Source organism: Geospiza fortis, unplaced genomic scaffold, assembly GCF_000277835.1.
Source record: "Geospiza fortis unplaced genomic scaffold, GeoFor_1.0 scaffold20, whole genome shotgun sequence".
Lineage (NCBI taxonomy): Eukaryota > Metazoa > Chordata > Aves > Passeriformes > Thraupidae > Geospiza > Geospiza fortis.
This window is the reverse complement of record NW_005054374.1, coordinates 3,054,651-3,079,712: the sequence shown is the minus strand read 5'-3', so window position 1 is coordinate 3,079,712 and position 25,062 is coordinate 3,054,651. Positions and strand designations below refer to the sequence as shown.

Sequence of the window (25,062 nt, the reverse complement as noted above, 5' to 3'; positions counted from 1 at the left end):
GGAAACTTTCTTTTCAAGGAAATGGCAAAAGCAAGGATGAATCCAGGACTCAGGGATTGCCCCAACCCAGAACCTGGCACTTGGCCTTGTTGAAGCTCATGAGGTTCCCAGGGTCCAGCTTGTCACTTTGTCACCTGCACAGCTCCCTGGGGAGGCACAGCAGAAACAGCACCCCAGGAGCCTCAGTAATTCCCCTCTGTGATCCATGGCACACACTGCAATGGTCTGGAATTCCAGTTTCCAGCAAGGAAAAGATGTTCCTGCCCTCTAAGGCAAAGATCTGAAAGGGCTGAAACCCAAGTGGAGCAAGATTTCACAATGACATTTCACTGCCAGCCTTCATGACTTAACCCAGGGCTGTTTTAGCACATGGACTGGGGAAAAAAATCAGGGGAGGGTTCTTGGCTGGAGCTGCTGGGGTTAAAGTCAGACAGTAGGAAAGAAACAGCAGGTAAAGAAAGGCAGAAGGGAAAGGAGGACACAAAGAGCACTAAGCTGGGGAGGTGCCACTCTGAAAAGTGGAATTTACTGAAAAGGAAGGGGACAGAAATCAAGAATTCTGAAACTTTTACTTACTATCCAAATACAATTTCCTCTCTTGATAACAAACCTCCTCCTGAAAACAAGAATCATCCGGCATGGTTTCCAGAAAGTGCTTGGTTTGAATGAATGCTGCAGGCTGCAGAAACAGTGAAACATGGAATGGCATTTTTCCTCCTTCTGGTTACTTTGACATCCTCAGGACAGGAGATACCAGGAAGAAAAGGGCAGCCCTTTAATAGAACAGGGTGGGTCAAAAAGGTCTCCTGATCTCTGGAGCTGCTCCCACAGGGATGTGAAGGCTGATGCCAGACCCCCAAGGGTCACTTTAAGAAGTGTCTTCCTGCAGTTGTTGGGTATTGAGGGGCACTGTGACAATTTTATTCACTGGGCTTTGCATTTCTGCCACAAGCCAGGTGAGTATGCCTTGGCCTCCTGGACACAAAGATGCTGTGATCTCTCTTTTTTGGGGGAAAAGCCAGGCCCATTGGTAGCCAAAGCTCAGTGGCCACAGGTGACACTAGCAGGGTTGTTTATTGCATGAAAAGATGTGTGGGGAAGAGGGAAGGGGAAACCTTTTGTTGTATGAAAACCAACAAAAACTCTGAGTTTGACACTGGTGTCTTTGGCAGGCCACTGAAGACCTCTCCTGGCCGAGCCTCCCTAAGGAAAGTCTCCCTTTAAGCCTGACCTTGGTGCTCTTCTCACCCTATTTTACCTGACCTTGGTGCTCCTCTCACCCCTTTTAGCCCGACCTTGGTGCTCCTCTCACCCCATGCTGGGCTGTGGGAGGTGTCAGCAGAGTTGTGCTGCTGAGATTTCTTCCCACTCAGCATCTGCAGGGAACTCCTTTCAAGAAAACAGTGGTGAAGGCACAGCAAGAGGCAGGATGCTTTGGAAATACTGCCTCAACTGTCTCTTCTGAGCTGGAAAAGTGCTTTGCAAGAGCATTAATAGAGATGATGTAACACTGGTGTTGGCCTCAGCAGAATCAGCCTTGCACAGTGCACAGAAGGAGACAAATTAACCCAGAGCTTAAAGGACCACTTTTGCTCTTGAAAATCCAATAGACAGTTTCTCTACATTTCTGACACCAGGATGGAGCTATAAATCAGATATATTTTGCAATCCACACACTGAACACATAGACTGCTGAGGCTGTACGTTTGTAAATTGGTGCTAACTTTGTAAAATGAAAATATAGAACAGTACAGTGAATAGCAAAGCAAAACAGGAACCCTGCTGCTCACTGGAGCTAAAATAAAGTTTTTCTTGCCAGGTGTCACCCATACAGGAGCCCTGAATGTGGTATTTACATACTTTTTGAACAGACAGAGACATAATTCTCTCTCCCAGGATTTTTCCTGGGTTAGGTAGCGAGAAAGCTCAGAGAGAGAAGAAAACAATTCTTATCTCTACTTGTTGTTCTTGTTGTTTGGCACATGTGGAATGTGTTATAGAGATTATTTACCAAAAGGGATTTGTTAATTAGATTCTGCTGATAGTTGTTTGGACTGATTGACCAATTGGGTCAAAGCTGTGTCATGACTGTCTGTAAGGGGTCACAGGCTTTTCTTTAGTATAGAATTAGAATAATGTAATACAGCATAGCTTAATAAAGCATTTGTTCAACCTTCTGAATCATGGAGTCAAGACTCTTGATTCCTTACATTGGGGTCACTCTGCATCACTACCTGAACCTGCAGCACCCAAGGCTGAACTGGTGACAGGCACAGCAGATGGTGAGTCACACTGTGACAATGGAAATGGTGTCACACACTGACATGAAGTGACCACAGAGCTGGACAGCAGCTGTTCAACAAAACTGTTGTGGCTGTTAGAAAGTGCTGATACTTGAAAAAACATTTATAAGGCGGGGGCATTGTGAAAACTGGTTCAGAATTGTCAAAATGTCACCCTTCTTTAAAAGGGTGTGTTTTGGGAATTGGATATAGAAACTAAAACCATTTTACTGCAATTTTTAATAAAGGAAGCAGTAGAACAAAGCCCAAAGCTATCAAACACCCAGACTTTATGTTACATCAAAGACATGCTATTTTGATCTGTATTGGCAAGGAGAAAAAATTTCAATTTTAAAGATTCCATGGAAAAGGAAAAACATTTCATCCAGGTCTAATTTTAATAACACAGCATGCTCTAGTAAACAAAATTAAATATAAAATGTAAATAAAAAACAGCCTCTTCCTAATTTTGGAGGCTTATCAGTCATTGCATTCTTGTTATTTTTATGCTATTGGTAAAATAATAGTAAAAAACCCTAAGCATCTGTATTTTCTCCTGAACGGATGAGAATTCAAATACCAAGTAGTTCATAAAGCAGTTTTTGAGGACTACATGCAAATTTGACAGCCATATCCATTTACAGTTCTGCCAGCTACTGCTCTGGGCTGAAAGAATTGAGTGACCCAGCAGAGGTATGCTTAAATAACCTACAGTAACAAATCTGCTGAGAAAAGCCTTGCACAGCCATATTCCTGCAGCTATCACTTATCAGATGCTGCCTTAGCAGCCCTGCAAACTATTCCTCTAGAAACAGGCCTGTGGGAGCAGGAACATTGAAGGAAACAACAGCATGGAAAATTTTTGACTTTGGGAAGGCAGGTGGATCTCTGAAATTACCCAAACCAAGCAGAGGTTGCAGATGGTGAGCAGAGTTTGGGGGGAAAGGAAGCGTTACCTGATGCAGAAGGATGAGGGCAGGTCTTTGGGACTCAAAGTGTGAGCTCCTGGGCTTAGCAGAAAGAGTCAGGGAGGACAGAAGGAAAACAAAAGGGTTTCAGGCCAGGGGGACAAATGGCACAAACACACAGCAGTAAATGACTGGTGGTCCCCAGCTCCAAGGCTGGCAATTTAACACCCTACCTACACACTGATGGATGTAAAACCCAGCACAGCACAATCATAGAGAATCTGGTGGCTGCAAATAAAAAACCACTCCAACAGCCAAGGTTGAGTACACCACAAAAAAGAAGTTGGGTTTCCAACTGAACCATCCATGTGGAAACATATTCCTTGTCCCTAAACCTAACTCATAATTAATTCACATAATTCTTGATAAGTCAACTTAAACTGCTTTCAGATGTTTCCATTGCTGCAAGATCCATCTCCAATCCACTGCCTTCAGCACAAGAACTGAAACTGAGGTAGGGATGAACCTGTATGTGGTGTCTGCAGCCTGTTCACGTGGGCTTCAGTTAAGAAAGATTATCAGACTTCTAAACTGATCATCTTAAGAAAGATGATCAGTCTAGAAAAGCTGTGCCAATAAAACTAAAAGTACTGGTCAGAGTAGTATGATCCTTTCCTGACATGGGAGGGAGACTCCAGTATCCAAACCAAAAAGCATGATTTGACCTCTGGTGCATCCTAGAGTCTCCACTGAGCTAACAAGGCCCTGGAGAAGTGACTGCTGTTATCAGACAGACATTCTATTGGCATACATCAACAACCAGATGTCAACAACATCAACAACAATGTGCTGGTGCTTCCAGCTTGTTAAGACATTCATAATCCTAGAGCACAGCTCAGGCCAGAAAATTCACCAGGGCACTGCAGGGTTCAGCTCCATTTGCTGTGAGTTTTGGGGATGCTATCACAGACTACAGCACTGAAAGCTGCCACCAGTCTGTGACAGGCTCCTATAAAGGGCATTTCAAAGTCACAATTAACTCCTTTAAAAACCTCAGAGTTAACAACTCAGAGTTTTACAGCAAGTGAAGCAAAAGTAAATCACTCTGGTGCTAAACCAAAGAGCAGTAGCAGAAAATCTCCTAAAACCCTGGTGACCACCACAAGGCTCATCCTGCATGGAGAACTCTGATTCCAAGGGAATTATTCCCAAAGGGTAAAGAGTCCCAAGGCAAGGGCAGTGGCTGTGGGCTGAGTGAAGTTCCTATGCTATGACCAGGAGCCTGGGCTGCTCCCAGATCCCTAGGTCATGGTGAGAGGAAGCTGATGTTTGTGTGTCAGAGCAACACGGGTCACTCACTCAGAGGAGAGCTGGGACTCAGAGGAGAGCTCGGCCACTGGCCTCTTGCTTGGCTGCTCTGTCTCCCCATTTCCTGGCAAGGCTGACCTCCTTCAAACTTTGCTGAGATTTACTCCTGAGAAGTTCTGCAGTGGTTGCAGTGAGCCCATCATTTTAATTTATCCACATGAAATAGGCAAGTACTTGAGTCCCTGTGGGAATTCTCATAAAGCACACTGTGATTTAACAGTAGCCTAATTACCAGATTCCTCAGCTGCTTAAGGAGCTGTGAGAAGAGGCTGCATCCTTCCTCAGACCAGCTGATACAGTCAGAAAATTCAGGCAAGCTTTCAAGTACAAGATCCTGCTATGTTTGTAGACTCACATAATTAAGTACAGTCTTTTCACCCAGAGAGTCCTGGGCATATCATCTTCATGCATAAATGGAGAGAGCTGGAAAAGATGGTGGTTCTCTGCTTCCATAAGCCACTTCTCAGCTCTCCAATGTTTTTCTATTTCTTCAGAGAACACTTTCCTTAACCTGCATCTAATCTCTGACTAAGCTCAGCACACAAGTGGTATTTAACAAACTGCTTCCATTAAGAGTCCCAGTCCATTTAATTTCTGGCTGTTCCTTCTTTGTAAATAACCCTGAGAGATTGTTTCCCTTGCTGCACAAGAAATGTTTTCAATCACATGAGCCTCTGAGATCTCAAGTGCCATCAGAAGCAATGTTTGTTTTGACTGCAAGAAGAAACAAGTATGTAGAAAAAAAAAGAAAAGTAAACAACGGAAGTTGGGTTAGAAAGAACTAGGGTAAATATTTGAGAAATGCTATCAGAAATCTCATTGCTCTCCCTTGTTAGAGTAGAATAATCAAGGAATATGCCAGGGTGTCCTATGCTCTCACTGGGCTGTCATTTTTTAAGCTGAATGTACCTGCAAATTACTGGTTTGTAGTAGAACCTACAAGTCCCAGGTGAGATAACAGATGAGACTGGATATTGGTGCTGCAAGTGCTGATTGAAAAAACCGATGTCTTTACACTGACAGGATGAACAAGAGACAAAGAACAGTTGCGGTATGATGATGTGATTGAGCCCAGGTTACCCACAGCAACAGCACAGCTGGGAGCAGATGTTTTGTGTCTTTGCCAAACTTTTTGTTCTGCTTCCTTTTCAAATTTATCACTACTCCTTCTTTCCCAGTGAGTCATCAACTGAAGGAGATTAGACAAACTCTTTAGCCTCTGAAAAAACCCCTGGTAATCAGGTCCCACCTTGAAGCAACAGTTTCATTCTCTGCACTGAGTATCTAAGCACGTAATGCCAACACTTGCTCAAGGCTGTACTTCAGCCTTCCCTGCAAAGCCTGTAGTCCCTATGACAAACTCTGGTTTGCATGGAAGTCCAGTGGGAGCAAAGCTTTCATCACACCAAATACATAATTTGACGGCATCACTTACTAAAACTTGCACATTAATCAGGCCCAGAATAGTGTAATCTATGCTCTGACACACTGAATGTTTGTTTGAACCATGCAATTCCTTTAGCAGCAATATTTTTTGCTGACAAATCAGATGATGGTGAATTTCCCCTGAAGTGGCAGGACAAAGAACAAACCCTTGCTAGAATGCAGTTTAGAGCAGAATTTCAATTGTTTACAAAAACACTCTGAGGAGATGCAGTGCCCTTAATGATTAAATACACAGCAGAATTTGCTTATCCTAAAGGGACAGGCCAGACTTGCAGATGCATAGCACTGACAGCCTTTCCAGACCTTCCCTAAATAATGCCAGGAAAGAGCTAAGGACAGCAGTAGAGGAGCTCTTCATGGTACATCAGCAAAGCCCTCCCACCACTTACACTTTTCCTGGTCTTGGCTCTGCTCCAGGCCTGCCTCATTAACCACCAGCAGGTGACTTTCAGCTTGCTAAGGGTCATCATTCTGTGAGCACAGGACAATTACACAAACCACTTCCCACTTCCTGGGACTACTTACACAACTGCTACCCATGTTATGCACAAGGCCACTGATCCCATGAAGCAACCAGCCAAGGGCTGGCAGAACCAGACAGGATCTGGACTGCTGTTTTCTGACACAAAGTGGTAATCAAGACAGAGAACACAGCATGAAACTGTCACCTCAACAGCCCTGGCAATCCACCCCTCAAAAACCATCCACGGACAGACTGTGAGGTTGGTCTGAGTGCTGGTGTGACAGCTCCAGCCAGGTTCACTGAAGTTCACAGAGCTCACAGCACAGTGAAACTCCTGACCCACCCTTTGCTCCCCTCCACCCAAGAATGAGCACCAACACCTGGGATCTGTAATTCAGTGTGGCCTGTCGTAACTGACTGCAGGCTATTTCATGAACACATTGATCAATATGAGCAACACTGAACACTGCACTGGATGAGGATTCACAAACTTGGAAGGCTACAGACACACAGCTTTAACGAGGTTTATAGGGCAACTTTAGGCTGCCACAGCCCCAGCAATATCCTGCTTGTACAAGCTGCCTCTCCTGTGCTCAATCCTCACACCAAACAAACAGTAACCAAGTCTCTTTGGTAACCCCATTGCTCTCTCCACTTCTATGAACTCCACACCAGGACATCAATCCAAGTCCCACCCCTGTCACCATTAGCCAAATAGTTTCAAGACCTCTCCTTATCTGTACAGGTCACAGTGACCTCACTGGCAAACCAAGAGCAGAATTTACTACAACCTTCCTGCCATAACCTCTGTCACTGTTGGCACATGCACATTTATTGGCCAAAGATTGACTTTACTGCATGTTTTGAAGGCCTCACACAACACAGCTTCACAAAGACAAATCAATAATAATTTTTACCATTTAACTTCACAGCCTTCTTCTTTACAATTTAGGATGCCTTGCCCACCTCTTCCCAAATCTTTTCTCATTTACAGTGGGAAAAATGTTGCTGCCCAGTATGCCAAGACCTAATGAGATACAAACTTCCACCTCTGTGGGAACATTCTCTATGCTTCTCTTACCCCAGTCACTTTGGCGTCCCAAGGCTCCTCATGTCTGCCTTTTCCCCAGCCTAACTTCCATCTCCAGAAGTAAATGGTTTCCTCCAATCTGCAGAACAACCTTCCTGTGAGGGCCAGACTTCCTCCTTTGGTTTTCACCCCCTTTGTGCCCATTACTGCCTTACATTAGCCCTTCCACCACCTCTGCAAGCCCCAGTGCAGAGCCTTGCTCACAGCCCTGTGCTCCTGGGGATTTGGCTGCCAAATGACTCCTCTGCCACTCCTGCACTCTGCCAGGGACAAGCCTAAGCTAAAGCACCAAGTGCAAACCTTCACACTCAACACTCCAGATACCATGGGGCACCTCCTTTGGCACATACATCTCCTAAGTGTGGTTCCAGCATTTGTACAGATACACAGGCGAGGGAGAACTGCCTTTGGAAGGTATTTAAGTGCATGTTGCACATCCAGGGACATCGCATGACAACACAAAGCCCTGCATGATGAGTTTGATAATTAATGCAAGTCTAAAGCAGGTAAATTTAGTGTGGCCCAGTCAGTGTGCTCAGTGCAGCTGCTCCAGCAAGCTATCCTGGTAATCAGTCATCGCCATGCTGTCCATTATTCTCCAAGGCCCATACACTGGATTGGTGGGGTGGATTTCATTTCCTGTATGGATCCAGGATTGCAGGGGCACATCACACCTTTACCAGTCCTTACCCCATGCCATTCACCTGCATCCCACTTCTATGGATCAGAGGTCCCAGGCATTACTTTCCCCCCCACCCCTGCTTCCTTACTCACCAACCAGAGCATCTCAAGTTTCTACAGTCATTTCAGCACCAAACTCGAAACGCAGGCTCTTTCTAAATCACTTTCTCTCAAATGAAGCAATTTATCTCACTTCAAAGAAACTGGAAACACCTGAATCTATTCCTTCCACTCTACTTCCTTGGATATTCCAGTATTCCACCTCATTTTGGCTTGTCAATACCTAGGAACAATGAACAGGTATGACCTCAAAACTTAAGGCCCTCTACAAGGCACTCCTGTGAAATTCAGAGGGACAACTGTGAGATGAGCAGTCAGGGGCTGAGGAACCAAGCCCAACTCCACAAGGTTTATTAGGTTGTTACAGCCTAACTTGGTTCCCCTAATGAACAAACCCAGGTGGTTTCTGTCTGTCCCACCTCTGACACTTGACAGTAGCCCTGCACTGTGGGGCACAGGCCATTTTAGGTTATTCCAGCTACAGCCCTGCGCCTGGCTGCCATCTGCCACCACACTGACATGTGCCACACTAGAGTCACCTGCTTCCAGAGCTGCACGTGAATGAGACTGCTGGGGCTACAGAGCTCAGAAACCAGGAGTGACGCTTCACAAATGAATAGACTGTGCAGTTCAAGTTTTTTATTTTAATAAAATCAAGAATATGCACAGCACATGCAGTGCTAGCATCTAAACTAATACAATAAGCAATTCTAAACCTACAGTGACTTGAAGTTCAATTTTCACATTCAGCAAGTTTAAATCCATTCTTGCATATTGGTTTGAATCCTTGTATCTGAACTGAAAATATTGCTGGCTGATAAAACTTGCTAAAATGCACAAGTCACTGATTATGCCAATACAACAAAGATAACCACATGTTTGAGGATTGCAATGTGCCAGACATTCACTGAAAAAAAAAACACACAACTAAACAAAACTCACGCAACAAACATCTGAGAATCTGGACACTTCACATCAGTGTTTAGAAGTGTTTCATAAATATCTTAAGACAAGTGTATCAAAACCTTGGCATGTTTAATTTTAAGTTGCCAATTTTTGTTTTACTATCAGAAAGTTATGGCTATACTGCCAATGCCGGGTCTGCTTAATTTGACTTAAGAGTTTAATATGACTTAAACATTAAAAGCTCACACTACCCCGAAATATATAATTTCACGCATACGGTGACATTCAACATTCAAGTGCCAGTGTTTTTGTACTGTCTTTTGGTCAAGTTTCTTTAAACTTTCAAAGAATCACTTTTAGGCTTACAAAAATAAATATTTGTCAAAAATGTTCAATAAATATTACACAAAACTAGCAGCAAAAAGTATCTAGAAATCTGTCGTGTGCAAATAGTTTTCTTCCCAGCTATCATTCCCATGGTCCCAAATAAGTTTTAGAATCTATTTCCTTCTCCTTAAACAAGCTGCGTTCAATCTCCAAGAGACAAAATAAGATTGGAAGTTAAGGACACGCACACAAGACATATATAAAATTCTCTGAATGTGCAATAAAAGAAGTATTTTGTAAAAAGTTATGGGCAAAATGTACAAGGGCCTAAACCTAGACTTGAAATAGCACCATAACAAATGACCTCAATACTGTCAAGTGCACCTACTTAATAAAAGTTTTAGAACAAGGCACAATACACTTGAAAAAATCTATTGCACTTTAGGAGATTTTTGCCATTTTCCTATGCCACTGTAGATTAGTTGTTAAATGCTCTGGCCGCAAAGTTAGCACAGAAATTCCAAGTGGCAGAGGCATTTTTCTGGTGGACAATACTTATCTTTGGCCAGATTTAGCATAACAGACTATAAATACAATGGAAACCTATGCAACTAAAACTGACTAAAACTGCACTTTAATAGCAGAATTGAAACCTTGTGCAGTTTATGTACATTTCCAACCTCTGTGATCTCAGGTTTGTTTGTTACTCTTCTGGAGCCATTTTACAAAGTCTACAGTAAGCCAGTTTAACATCTCCACGCAGCTTGAACAGAGTAATGTGAATCTGCATTAAAATAAAGCCTGCTGCATAATTCTTCCTGTTCATACCCTCTTGACCAAAAAACATCAACACTAGCATGCGTTATTAGACCAAAAATTCAGTCAGGCCCTTACGGAGGACCAATCACTGCCATGGTCAGCCATTCTACCATTTCAATTTCATATGGCAGGCATTTTTAAAAAGTCTAAATAGATGAATTCTCCTAAAAACTATTTCAAGTTATCAGACCTTTAAACGTTCCCTGTAATGTTCTGCCCACATTTGGCTAGCTCACATTAATGATCTGCCTAAATATTGAAAAAGGAATTGCTGTATTTACTTGCATTAACTTCAAAAACAGTGCTTTTAATGTATGCATGTATCCATACATCATCTCATCATGACTGGAATGGCTTATTAAAGGCTATCAGGTTCTAAGTACCTATCCAGGATAGAGTGAGCAAATCAGAACTTTAACTTAGTACAGTTTTGCCACATTAGAAACTAATTGCATTGATATGCTTCAAGATGTTTTATTTTTCAAATCTGCAGATACCAAAAGCCCTAATGCAGGCTACCGCATAAGTTTTTCTTTGTAATATTATGGATGAATCAGTGATTCCTGTTTAAGTTGTATCACACCTGTGTGCCAAGGTTTGATTTTAGCCCAAGTTCAGTAATTTTTATTTTGTCAAAACAATTGATATCTTGAGCATTACTGAGCCAACAGGACATCAAAATAAAAGTTGTCTAAAGTTAAAGGCACAGTACATTAACAAACAAATGATCCTCAGTCACAAAATTATAAATGCAGTTTCTGGGTGGGGATGGGTGGGAGGGGAGTTAATCCTGACTACAGCAATAAGAGTCTTCAAAACCACCTTCGAGATAGGGCTACTTGTTCCTTTATTTCCATCTTGTGACCTTGAGCTCCCTTAAAAAAAATTTCAGTGGAGAATCACAGCTGGTAATGTACTGCGAGTTCTTGAAGCTACACAAGGTATAGTCTGGCTAAGTTACATGTGGTTTCCATATTAGCTTGTTTGGTGGGGTATCTGCTGCAAGCAGATCAGTTGCCCCACCAGTCCACCCCCTGGGAGTTATAGTTTCCTCCATATCCATCACTGTTGTAGAAGCCTCCATAACCACCACCTATGAAAGGCAAGAGAAAGTGACGCTTAATTAACTCTAAAGATTTGCACCTTTACAACAAGAAAACAACCCAGGTATCTGCTGTCTATTAAAGAACCCCACCCAGCAGTACTGTCAAATGCGCAACATTAACACTGGAAAGGCAGGTAGCATCAAACCATCAATCAGGTAACCTGGCCTAGATCCAAGCAGGATGCTGAGACTGCATGACAAGCACCAGATGATCTCTTACTCCAACATCACACCCAGTTTTACCCCAGCAAGCACTGTGTGTGCAGCTGCCCAGCCCCTCTCTCTCACCTCCGAAGCCGCTGCTCGTCCGGTAGTCCCTGGCTCCGAAGCCTCCGCTGAACCGACTGCTGCAGAGGGCAGGAGACAAACACTGGGGTCAAACAGGGGGCATTCTGAGCACTGCACACACTGAGAGTGATGTGCTCTGACTCTGGGTACCAACCACAGCAGGACAACAGCCACTGCTGAGGTGAGCACACTTTATGAGCATCCCAAGGCTACTTGGAAAGATTTGATTTGGTGAAATCTCTGCCTCTAGATTTCCAACCCTATCTCAGTGTTTAAGCAATGCACTTCTGACTGTATCTCATGATGTGCACGGTATTTTACAAGCATACTGCAAAATGGAAAACAAAAAACTCACACACACCAAACCAAATGTGGTTGGATCATGCTGACTATATTAAGAGAAAGTGTTCTCTGATCCTACCCCTGTAAGCCAGGAAACAAAGGTTTGTATTACAGCCTTTCAGGTTTCCACAGCAAAACTATTTTACAAGTGGCCTCACACCTTTATTCTCTTTTCTCTCCTGGTTTTGTCAGAAGGCACTGCATTACCTTCTCCTAAACAGCAGAGCAGCTGCTTAAGGTACATCTCTGGCACAGGGAGGTATGCATTTCTGCGTTTTATAGCTGCTTTTACACTTCTAAAATGGTTTTTGATAACATCATTTTATCTCAGCTGCATCTAGCTGCTTGCTTAGAAGGCAAGAGGTTTTATGGTTTAACTGCCTTATGAATAGATAGAACCAGACAGACCCTGTCACCTTTGCACACACCAAGCTCAGCTTATACTGCACTTATCCTCTAAGTGTATTTTCAGACTGAGAACCAGTAACAGAACTGTCTCTTAACAGACTGAATATACATCTCTAGCCAAAGCTGTGCCTCTTACCTCTTAGATCGCCCACGGCTGCCTCCTCCTTTGTGATGCTGCTCATAGGCCATGTTCTCCAGCCAAGATGGTACTTCTTGCTTAGCCTCCACAAGGAGATCAAGCAAGTCCTTTGTAATGTTTATGTTCCTCTCATTGAAGAATGAAGTGGCAAGACCTGAAAGAGATAGTCGGTTTTGGCTACACACAATCCAAGTACACCACAGCACTTAAAACCCATTCCACATTCCAGTTCCTTAGAGCCAAGCCTGAAAACACTACAATTACTTAAAGAGAAAGCTGTTTGAGACCATTACTCCACCACAGCTAGTCACAAAATCATGTGTACTGACAGACACAGCAGACACCAGGCTTACATGCAGTAAGTGAGTCTTTTGATGGCACAAAGAACATTACCCAAAGGAACTGGTAAACTTTCCACAGTGGCTACACAGCAGTGACCAGTTTTTGGTCACAGAAAGCAGCTCACAGGCTTCTCTCAAGTACTTATTTGAAATTTATTACTCAGCCTATATGACTGCACTTGTCAGCTTAGGTATGAAGTGCTGGCTGTGAAAACCCCAGGTGGTACTTACCAAGGTTTCCTACACGGCCTGTACGGCCAATACGATGTACGTACTCCTCAATGTCACTTGGCAAGTCGAAGTTTATGACATGCTTTACATTTGAGATATCCAGTCCTCTTGCTGCTACCTAGTGGTTAAATCATTCAATCAAATCTTAGTAAGACTTCACAGGCCAAGAAATAGGCTCACAAGCTCGAGTTTTACAGATTTCACTTACTGCTGTGGCAACAAGAATGGGGCTCTTGCCAGAGCGGAACTGGTGCAGAGCTTCCTCTCTGTCCCTCTGGGAGCGATCTCCGTGGATACTTGTACAGGCATAGCCTTCGTGGTACAGGAAGTCCTCGAGAGCATCTGCCCCCTTTTTAGTTTCCACAAACACCAGAGTCAAGGAATCTTTACCTAAAAAAGATTAAAGCCCAGGTTAGCAGAAGAAAAGCTGCACAGACAAATACAAGCTCCATAACCTGGTAATAGGCAGCTTCAATTCTCTGCCTGTTTATTCTAAAGTAACATCACTGGGGACCTCCCTCCTCTTTTTTTATTAACAGACATCCTTACATTAAATTGATACTGGCATTTAACCAGTATCACTGCATGTCAACAAATACCCTTTCATTCACCTAATCAATAGAAATTCTTACTGCTTGAGTCATTAGATTTGCCTATTCTATATTTTGCCTCATTTGCTTATCTGCAGCTGTTCTTTACCTGTGGCATTTAGCAGGTCAAGCAGGAACGATCGTTTGTCTGGCTCTTCCACCCATACTACTTTCTGTGTGATGTTCTCAGATGTAGAACCTACTCTGCCAACAGCCAGAAAGATGTATTCATCAAGGAAGTCACGAGCAAGCATCTAAAAAGTGGGAGGAAAAAAATAAATCAAAATCAAGTCATATTTTTTCCCTCCTTCCAAAGGCAAAATTTCTTTGGCCTCATGAGCTTTTCGAGTATCTAAATTCTCATTAAGTACCTGGATTTCCTTGGGGAAAGTAGCACTGAACATCATGGTGTGACGAACCCCCTTTGGTGGCATAGTATCTTGTTCAACAATTCGACGAATTTGAGGTTCAAACCCCATATCAAGCATTCTGTCAGCTTCATCAAGGACTAGGTACCTAAACAGCAGTAAAAAAACCATCTTGAGAACATTTTCCTGCAAGCTGTGCTCTGGTGTCTGAACTAGGTTACAAATTCTCAACTAGATGTTTACACAGTCCAAAAGCTACAATCCGAGGTTCTTAACTGTATCCTGTTCTAAGTCATTTGTACATGGACAAGCAACACTTTACTTACTTGCAGAAATCCAGTCCAATCTTTCCTCTCTCCATCATATCAACAAGTCGTCCTGGAGTTGCTACAAGCAAGTGACATCCGCGTTCTAAGTCACGGATCTGCTGGCCAATGTCTGCACCACCATATACAACGCAGGGGCGAACTCTGGAGCGGTATGCAAACTGCAAAGCAAAAGAAGTTAGCACCAAGAAAAATTCTACTTGAGCTATATTATAATAATAAACTGTTATATCTACCTTTCTGGCTTCCTCATAGATCTGCACAGCCAATTCTCTAGTGGGAGCCAAGACCAGTGAGATTGGATATTGCTTACGGCGCCCATACCTCCCATTCTCCTGAAGAAAAAAAAACAACCTTGGCACAAGCATCCAAAGCAAAAGGGAAAGAAAAAAGCCACTACAGGCAATATTTAAGACAGGTCACCAAGTTTAAGAAAGACAAAGCATGGCTGAGAGCCAATTTGAGCACTGCCGCTGAAGACAGCTCTACTACAGTGCCCAAAGTTCAGCTGTGGGTTACTGTGGCAATAGCTGCACAACCCTGGTCTCTACAACAAGCACTGCTATCCCAAACTTCAGCAGCAGAGAAGTAACAGCCACAGAACCAGTTACTTCCTATTCTGAAATTACTATGACAGAGATGTGTGACCAAGTAGCTTTTGGTAGCAAGGGAAGTGTCTTTGAAACTTATGCAACAACAAAACCATTCATTAAAAAAAAAATGAACCATTATGCATCCAACTCCTCAGGTAGGAAAAAAAGTAATCCACAGCCTGGATTTTTTAAGGGAAACACCTGAAGTCTTCTAGAAGTTGAGATGTTTGGCTATCATACCAAAATGATGACAACATTTAAGACCAGGTACTGTGTTCAGTAGCACACATCAGCTCATGTGGGGAGGGAAAAAACCCCAAACCTATGACATTGGTCATTGCTTTCCCAGGAGGGGGTATTTGAATACTTGCCTTCATTGCTCTCAAGGCATCACCAGGACCATCTGCATATATCTGGCTCAGTATTGGTAGAAGAAATGCAGCTGTTTTCCCAGACCCTAGGAAGAATACAAGCCAGTATTAATTAAGAGTTACTGTCAACTACAGCACTAACCCTGTATCAGTAGCACATTCCCAGTAACACCTGCATTGGACTACGACTGCTACTTGTGGCACTGGAGCACCCTCAGCAGCCCAAAACCCTGAAGCAAATGTGGTTTAAGACATGAACATGTCTCAGGACAAACACAGAAAATCTAGTCAAGTCACATCTAAAGCAGATGCAAGACTAAAACTAAAATTAGCTTCCAACACACAACTATTTCTACACTGCACAGGAGGTTCTAGCTCTTACTGCAGTACGACAAGACCCCACTTCTAATGAGACTAAGAAACAAACAGTTATTGACTTACCTGTCTGAGCACAGGCCATTAAGTCTCTCTTTTCTTTAATAATAGGTATTGCATGTTTCTGGACTGGAGTAGGACGGGTGTAGCGTGTGAGTTCAATGTTTCCCATGATAATTTCTCCCATGTCAACATCACTGAACTGTAAGATATTTAAAAGGAGTAAGATCAGAATCCTTCTCTTCAACCACCATGTAACACAACATTCAGTTTAACAAGGCATTTATAAGGCAGGTCTTGTTTCAGCCCTTCACACAGAAATTGCCTATAAAGTTACAGGGTCACATAGATAGATACTTAGTCCAGTTTTCTAAGCAATTCTTAAAAAGCCAGCCAAGCCTTAAGTGCAGACTGCATTAGCACACACACTGTGCTTAGCCTAACATGCCTTAGCAGCTGCTCCCCAGTCAGCAACTCTTCACAGGTTCGCAGTTTAAGGACAAGTTACAGTTAAAAAGCAAGCTATGAGTGCTAACTGAAAAAGCTTACACAATTTCTTCCCTGTCTTAGTTCATCATACGCGACCCTATTCTGCAAAACAGCTTAGCTGTAGGAAGGGAAGACAATGTTTCCTTTGATCCCTAAACTCCAGACATCAAGACATCAAAGCTACCCATGCAAAATAGTCACTATTAGATATATTAGCAAAACAGACTTTTAAAAAAATACTTACACTTTCAATATGTGGAGGACAGTTGCTGCCTGTTGCTTCAACAGGAATATCATCGTATTTCTCAAAGTTAATGCCAGTATTGCTTCCTGAAAAGAGCTCCCTAAAAACAGAAGAGGAAAGTATTTTTACTTGCTGGAATTATCAAGTGACCCCCTGCCATGAATCAGTATTCCATGACTTACTGTTCTAGGCGTTCACTCGGGGGGAGAGGCTTAGACCAGTCATCCTCATCTGATTTGTCACACCAGCGGCTGTTCCCGCCGCCACGGTCAAATCTGCCGAAGCCGCTCCGGTCATAGTCCCCGCCTCTGCCACGCTCCTCGTATCTAAACACAGCACGAGAATCAGACCACCCTTCCCAGGCAACAGGGGGCACTGACATACACAATCAAAGCCATAACAATGCAGCACTGTATGCTCTGTGTAAATCACACACAACTGTGGAACAATTCAAAATCGGCAGGTTATCTACACTTGCTTCTTGACCTAAGCACAGAAATTAGCCCTGGCCATCAGACCAGGTCACATTTTTCTGTGTCAGACAGGAAAGTTTGTCATGATTTCAGAGCTCAGTTTAGCTTAACACAGTGAACTTTCTATCACCAGTTTTATTTGAGTAAGCATAACAAATGTAAACAACCATCTGCCAGTGGAGCTGCAATCCAAGTTGCTCAGTCTTTGCCATTTCTTTGCAGGGAGCTCTGTTTAAACCTCCTAAGCAGCACTATTTTGTATTCCCCCCACCCTTTCCTCTGCCTCATTCTACACAGTTTTCCCATGTCCAGACAAAACCCTCCAGGGCTGCAATTTCTTCCTTTATTCCCCCACCGCACATGTGACCAAATACCTCCATTATGTCATATAATTATTGCATAAAGAGGGAGCTCACCTGTATTACTGACTTGGAAAGAAGGTGGAAGAAGTCCTTACCTCAACTGTTTAGTTTTTGGCCTGGTAAATCATGTTTGAGAAAAGTCTGGATACAGGACTAGGTCAGCTTTACTAAGTAGTCGATAAAGGTCACTCTCACCACACTTGTGCATACAACGCATGATGTGTGTAAGACTGCTCAAGTAAGGCAGAGAACCTGCAAGAGTCTCACCCAGTTTTATTAACTACACTTTTTAAACAAGAAAAAAATATTGAAATAAAAAAAATCCATAGTGATGTATTGTGTGTGCTCCCAACAGCTCTTCATGGTTCTCCTCGAAGTAGCCACCCACCTAGCAGTTCTTTGGTGAATGCTGAAATCAGCCAGGCACTTCAGCTGCAGTGAGTGGCTGGTGGCAGATTACAGGGCACATTTTTCAACATGCAAATTGCCCAACCCTGAAGTCACGTAGCTTTCAAGGCAAGGTTCTCTCCCTCTCTCCTCCCCTCCCAGGCTCCTCCTACCTCATGCTGCTCACACCTGGAACCCTAATTTTAACATCAAGATTACTAGTGCAGTGCTAGAGCTGAGGCAGACTTGGTGTGCACACCCAGACAAAGAGGTACTCACCTCCCTCCTCTGGAGCCGGTCCCGCGGTCAAAGAAGCTGGATTTGGAGTCGCGGTCGGAGCGCGCGCCGAAGCTGCTGTAGGCATCCTTGTCTCGCCTGGAGCTCCAGCCACCGCTATCGAAACCTAGCACACAGAGGCAGTTCAGCCAAACACTGCATAGCCCAGGCTTTTACAAGAAAAAACACTTCTGTCCAGGAAGTCTTCACTGAAAGGTCTGTGGGACTGAATTCCTTCATGAACAGAAGATGCATGAATGTTAAGACTTGTTCAACAAGGGACTGAGCATTTCTCACCATCCACCCAAACTGAAATTTCTCCCTGCGTGTACAAGCACGTTGGGTTTTTTTTAAAAAACATGCACCTGCCTCAGTACAAGTATTTCAGTTGCCTACCCTGGAAAGATGGGTATCAGAAGAAACCTGAAGATGCTAAGTCTTGCCAAGCCTCATCTACATCATCTCTTCAACACAAATCCTTGACTACACATTTAATTTTTGGAGGTTAACAAGACCTCTCAGATCAATAAATGGTATCAGAAATCCAAACAGAGATTAGAATGCTTTATCATAGTGCAAGTACACAAAGCAATGTGATCTGCACAGACTATAACTAATACTAAGAGAAGGTATATGGAGCTCTTCACAACAAATTAACCACACTGAATTTTCCCACAGCACTTTTACCTTTGCCTAGAGTAGGTGCCTACTTGCGTATGTTAAAAGAATACGAAGTACTTCAACTTGCAATACCAGAGTAAAAAAACTCATTTTTATTCTGCTACCAGGGCCTGTGAGGTAGCAGAAATGTGAAGCTTTAAACACTGCTCTGGTACTGGACTAAGAAATTATAAATTCTCTTTCAGAGGTCCAACCTCCCCAACTTTGTGTAACATATTTGATCTCAGCTATGGGATTACAGCAGAGAATAAGTTAAATAATGGAACAGATAAACAAATAATGTCACTCTTGAGAGCATGCTTTGCCAGCTCCACAGGACAAAACCAGTCCAGACCTATTCATGAGACAATAACAGCAATCACAGAACAAATTCCTTCCAAAGAAAGGGGCTGTTCTAGGCCCAGTCTCTCTGAAAAGGTTTTGCTACCAGAATTACCCTACTTTTTTTGATGTTATATAAAGAGTGCCATTCACCTTGCCTCTCTATTTTTTAATTAAGAATTCTAGTACCCAGAATCCAGAAATGTATTGTCACAGGGGACTTTAAAAACGACTGTGCTAACTGTATCTCTTTTGGTCTGGATAACTGAAACAGACAGCAAAAATAATCAATCCATGAAGTTTTAGCACACAAGATCATGGAATGCACTTCAAGACTTCCAATGTGCTTTAAAAAGCAGCGTTAGTTCTTAAAGATATTAATTTCAAGAATGTTATTTTGGCTTGTTTAAAAGATAGCTAAATACAGATTTTATTATGAGTAACTTTATTATGAGTAACTTTCAACTATTTGGATTTGTCATCCTGCCAAGGGATCTAACAGCAGTGGTACTGACAGAGCCATCTTCAGGGATACAGATGTAGTTTCTTAACAGTGAAAAAACTCAACTGGCACTGTATTTCAGATCATCTACCAGGCCTGAGAAGCTTAGAGAGTCAAAATGTTATACTCCCAATAGCCTACAAAGCAACCTCATTCACCTAGCTCATTACAGCACGTGAATAACTCGTTTCTGAAGCTGGTGCTTTGCCACAACTTTAAGGTAGCACAGCAACTTCTACACCAAATACAGGTGTGCACATCCTGCTTCACCAATTCCAGGCCCTTCACTCTAGCATTCCTACTCTGACTTTATTTGTGGATCAGCACAGAACACAGGACCAGGCCATACAAGTCAATTCTAAGTAAATGACAGGCATAATAGTCAGAATTTCAGACACGAAATGGTAAATTAACACTGGAAGTAAATGCTCTGAGAAGACTCCTAACAGACCAGAGATCAACTTCTCTAAAGTGAATAGAATGACTACAACGCTGTGCAAAGACTATCAGGAAATTCCTTAAAATGTCAATGCTTTTGTTTTTTTGAAGTAAAAACCTGTAGAGATTCCATCCAGCACATCTTCCTCACAGCAGGGATAAGAACTAAGTTCATCAACTTCCAGAGCAGCTCTGTACTCCTTGCACCTATGAACTGCATTACAGATGTCAATGCATCTCCCTCAACCAGCATTTCCATTCACATTTTTTAACACTAATCACTGCCAGATCACTTGAAAACCTGCCACATGCAGCAGCAATTATTTTTTTTTTTTAAGATGGGAGAAACAGAATGATAGATTCCTTTAGGAAGGATAATACCTTTAAGGCAAGTTTGTAACATTTACTTTTTGATCTACTATAGATCAGATTACAGTTTAAATATCCAGAAGCTGCTTCCAGGAAGTTTAAGAAGAAACTTACACATGACAACAAGCTTTAGTATTACCAAGTTGAGCTCATGGAAGCAAGACACTTCAGGCCACGCAGCCCTGCATACTGAGCTCCCACAGCTGAGAAACAGAACTGCCATTAAGTAACCTAAGGACATTATGCAGGCTGTTATTTCCTGCAGTTCTGTACTGCCCTACTCCCAACTTACAAAGCGAATAATTTGTCTTAGTGGCACAGATCTGCAGCTAAATGGAAGATTTTCTTCTAATCAGGTTACCACACTTGTAAGGCTGCTTTAAGAGTTTGTTGTGTGGTTAAACACTACTATGCAAGGTTGCTGCCTCATGTCTAAGCTTTGAAAAATCTGTCCTTAAAAATTCCAAGGAGCAGCCAAAATTCCTAAGTTCCAACGCAGCTGAAGAAATCTTTGAGTTATGTAAACAGAAGCTAACATCACTTTAATGGAAGTATAACTGTAGAACAGGCTTCAAATCATCCTACAAGATAGCTCAGCTTTACAAGCCCAAACTCATGATGCTTCCAACAGGGTGCTGAACTGGAACTTTTCTATTCAGCAAGTATGAACCTTGTCACAGGGAACCAGAGAGATGCCAGTGGTACAGCACTCAGGTTTAAAGGCAATTTTTGAGCATTAGGTTTACCAAGGGAAGTCGGCAGGCAAAGTTCTATTAACTGGACAAGCCACAAGACAGATTATGCTCTCATGACCTATTTACCTTTTTGCAAGGTGAAGAGGAAGTATCCAGAAAAGCCTCATGTAATCACCCACACTGCCATGTCTGACCTCAGTTCTTGCACAACAAAATACAATGCCAGTCCTACCCATAATAGGTCATGGTAGAACTGAAGGTTACTGCATCTTTTACCCACAAAACGTAGGTACTAAACATCATACAAGAAGAAGAAATCTATGAACAGCAAATGCTCACAACCACCTTAAAGCTGCTCCCTGCTTTTGAGAAACCTGCACATTCCTCAGATTTGGCAAGTCAGTTTCTTGCAAGACTATTCATATTTGAGGTCAGTGTGACTGGGAACAAGAGCACTGAACTGGCTGCCAACCAGCTCTTCTCCTTGCCTAGAACATTCAGCTCTGCTAACATGCTGTTCATCACTTGGTGCTTCAGGCCATACTTCTTTCACATAACAAAAAAAACCCAAACCAAACAAAAGAAAAAACCAAAACAAACCCCCCCAAAAAAACCAGAAAACAAAACTATAAACAAAAACTCCAAAACCCTGAACACCCAGAAAACCCACTAGTAGTTTGGACACATATGAAGGCAAGACAAAAACATACTGGTCTTTCTTCAAATGGTCTAAGGCTAGAATGGAGCACTTTTCATCTAGTTAAAGTGATATAGCTCCAAAAGCACTGTGAGATACATTATCATACAAAGATTGCCCTCCCACCCACTCATATTGGAAGCCATCCTCCTGCAGTATTGAAAAGAATCTGCAAAGTTTACAGCTTTAGAAACAGATGAGATCCAAGTCCTCCCATGCCACAAAACCTCAATTCTTTATGTTGTAGCACTGCAGGAAGTGTTTTAGCTGCTGCACTCTGGTGTATTTCAGTAGGTCTTAGAGGAAATGTTTCTCTCATATTCACCCAAGTCACCAGATATGACAACACGTGCTGCAGCACCTGCCCCCTTGGGATCTTACACAGAAAGGTCATGATTTACTTCACTGAAGTGTTCCAAGAAACATTTCTTCTGTATTCTGTTGTTTAGAGACTCAACCCGAAGATGGAAGGGCCATTTCTCAACATAAACACCTATGTAAACATGTGACCAAAACAGGTCATGTACTTCTTGTTTGCTTCACCAACAGCCTGCACTTCCTTCTGCAAGTACTCCCAGGGGCCTCCATAAAAACTGCAGCAGGAAGATGAACAAGGACAACACCTCTTTGTGTAAAGATATGCACTTATAAAGTGAAACTGTGCTGTTTGTTCATAATAAACAACTGATTGCTGTAAGTTCCACAACACAGTCACTAGCAGAAAAACTAGTACCCACAAAATCCATTCAGACCAACACTCAAGATTACACAGCAAGTTAAGATGGGAGATTCCATCTTACTTCAGTCAGAGCTAGTTGTTACACAGACCCAGAAGGTATTTCATTAGTCAGATACGGAACTTGAGCTTAGGCTTCAAGTTGGTGAAGGGATCTAGAAGAGCTCACTAAAAGCAGAATTTGCCATGTTTTGCAGGGGACAGTCAAGCAGTGTGTGCAATTGCCTTCAGCAGTACTGCCAGAACCTCCACAGGCTGCCAGTTTGGTGTTGCCAGTGTTTCTGATACATACCCTGTTTTGAAGCTTCCCTGTTCCGCAAGTGAGGAGGAATGTATCGGCCTTCTAGAGGACAAAAGAAAGGCAGTGTTACAGGCCCGTGGGGTCAGCACATCTTCAAATGTTCATCTTGTCAACAACAGCTTCTGCTTAGTAAAAACATCTGCCTTTAAGGCCTCTTGCAGCATTTTTAACAGGAATCCTTTAATACAGCATGCTCTCAGTTGAAGTTTAAAGTTCCTGCATACCCATTTAGGCAGCTGGTTTAAGGCACAGATGTCTTATGTTCCTCTGACCAAATCCCACACCCATTTATGGGTGTTACAGTGTCTACAACAAAACCTGTCTTCCTAGAACCCCTTAAGGCTTAAGCTGGTGCCAGATACTTGAGCAGCTCAAGATATTTACTGTGACATTCAAGTACTGGCACTCGCAGTACTACTACCAGTATTTTTCCTTCCCTTTAAATTCACCCATCCCCTCCATTCAGCTCAGATCAAACCAGAAGCCACAACGAACTGCCTCTGAATAGCATTCCTCATTTACAATCCAGAAACATCTGTCTGCTAAAGCAACATGAATGAGAAAATACCAGCCACAAGCTGAATGTGACTTCCTGGAAGATTCTCCCCTCCTAATATACTTAAGCCTTGTATATCAGTATCACTTTCTATTCAGTGAATTGAGATCAGCAGAGTTGACATGTTTTTAAAGAAGACAAATCACCACATTACTACAGTCAGTGGCCTCAGATGAGAGGCAACTGAAAATCTGGGACAGGACTGGAACACTGAGTTCTCTCAAGCTAATTAAGTGCCTCAGAAATGTGCACACATACTGTACCACTACAAAATTAAGTGGTTCTATCTAAAACACAGTGTTTTCAAAGCAAGCTTAACTGGCAACCTCCTATTTCCTCATCAGCCTCTGTTAACTTTGGCTTTAGGAACTGCTTTTCACAGCTGCAAGCCCCCAATTTCTAAAAGTGTGTTTGTAAGCTTGAGAATTTGCATGTACTTACTGCTTGTAGAACTTCCTTCACTCTGAGAGTCTGAGGAATTCAAGTCTAGACCAGAAAACTAGAAGAAATAAGACAAGTATCAACATGTTGTACCATGAATTTATGCTAAGATACAAAAGAACCCTTTTATTTATCTGAACAAGCTACTGCAAAAATTTTTTTATATCGTGCCAGATTAGGTCTCCTATTATTACTCAGGCTATAGCATTTTTAACCACCAATAAACAGAGACCCACACGGGCAGCAAGGCTAGCAGAGTATTTCACACCCACCAAATCACTACCACAGACTTCTGCTTCACTACCTGCAGGCTAAAGAGCCATTTTAAATAGACCGAATTTCAGTCTATTTCAGTCAAATGCATTCGGATTTGGGTCAGTGACCAATTTTTTTTTTGCTACAGAAATTTCAGCACAAGTAATGCCAATTTAATTGGGCACTTCACTTGTAGAGACTCAAGGTATTTTTAGCTGCATTAACGCTACTAAGACATTACAGTCTTCACGCTTGAGGCAACTACTGCTCCCAAAACATTAGGTGATGTCTGCCGACATCTTTGGCAAACACATTTTTGGGTTGTTTTTCCAAAAAAAACAATAGCCTTTATAGCCTTCGGTCTCACAGTAAAGTTTCCCAAAAGACGTTCAGTTCACGCAGTGCTCGTGGGCCGCTCAGAGGTGTTAAGTCAAACCCAATACGGACTTCTTTCAGCAGAAAGCAGTGGGAAACCAATGAAGTTTAAGAACCAAATTATTACAGTTGTTTGCCTGCATGGCACGTTTTATAAACACGTATCAGAAAAATAAAGCATGTTTAAAAACAAATAAATTTTGTATTGCACAGAGGTATTTTCCAACATGAGCTGAATTAGTCCAAAGCAAAGACTCGAACGCATTGTGCTTGCCAGCACTCAGCTGCATGAGCTGCCGCCAAAGGACATTAAATTCTTCAGGAATTCTCCCACGGCTGACATCGTAACATCCTCTTTAAATCTACCACTTAAAATGCCATCTTTCTAGTTGATCGAAGCATCAACGCAGCGCTTAAGAATGCTTCATATTTTTAACAGCACTTTAAAGGATCTCAACTAGGTCAAGACCGCTCTCCACAATCAACAAGAAGCGATGGATGGATTTTCTCGCAGTGGATGCCCGCGGTGGCGGCAACGCTTCGCAGGCGCTGCCGGGGGCCCCGGTGGCGCAGCCCCGGCGCCATCTCAGTGCGGCACTGCGGGCTGGATTCCCGGCGCAGCGGGAGCGGCTAATCC

The 25,062-nt window shown here is 42.7% G+C and overlaps 1 protein-coding gene across 2 annotated transcripts; it reads right to left on the bottom strand.

The window, feature by feature from the left end:
- Nucleotides 1-8,919: 8,919 nt before the first annotated feature.
- Nucleotides 8,920-23,879, bottom strand: DDX3X (DEAD-box helicase 3 X-linked). Of its 2 annotated transcripts, XM_031060198.1 has the most exons (16): nt 23,796-23,879; nt 22,790-22,840; nt 18,062-18,185; nt 16,743-16,886; nt 16,561-16,660; nt 15,894-16,029; nt 15,453-15,538; nt 14,725-14,823; nt 14,489-14,649; nt 14,166-14,310; nt 13,904-14,048; nt 13,413-13,594; nt 13,205-13,322; nt 12,630-12,786; nt 11,744-11,802; nt 8,920-11,443 (listed from the first exon to the last, which is right to left on the bottom strand). In XM_031060198.1, exons 6-16 carry the CDS (start codon nt 16,012-16,014, stop codon nt 11,361-11,363), a joined length of 1,356 nt encoding a protein of 451 aa, XP_030916058.1. In that variant the 5' UTR covers nt 16,015-16,029; nt 16,561-16,660; nt 16,743-16,886; nt 18,062-18,185; nt 22,790-22,840; nt 23,796-23,879; the 3' UTR covers nt 8,920-11,360. The 2 variants fall into 2 exon arrangements, with proteins under 2 accessions (XP_030916058.1, XP_030916057.1); XM_031060197.1 differs by having other exon boundaries at nt 16,743-18,185.
- Between the last annotated feature and the right edge of the window lie 1,183 nt (nt 23,880-25,062).

Coding starts and splice junctions, on each gene's coding strand:
- DDX3X (XM_031060197.1), bottom strand. CDS start 16,942: ATGTCAGTGCCCCCTGTTGCCTGGGAAGGGTGGTCTGATTCTCGTGCT. Junction 14,311..14,488: donor ATTGGACTGGATTTCTGCAA/GTAAGTAAAGTG, acceptor ACTGCTGTTTAG/GTACCTAGTCCTTGATGAAG. Junction 13,323..13,412: donor CCATTCTTGTTGCCACAGCA/GTAAGTGAAATC, acceptor TTTAACCACTAG/GTAGCAGCAAGAGGACTGGA.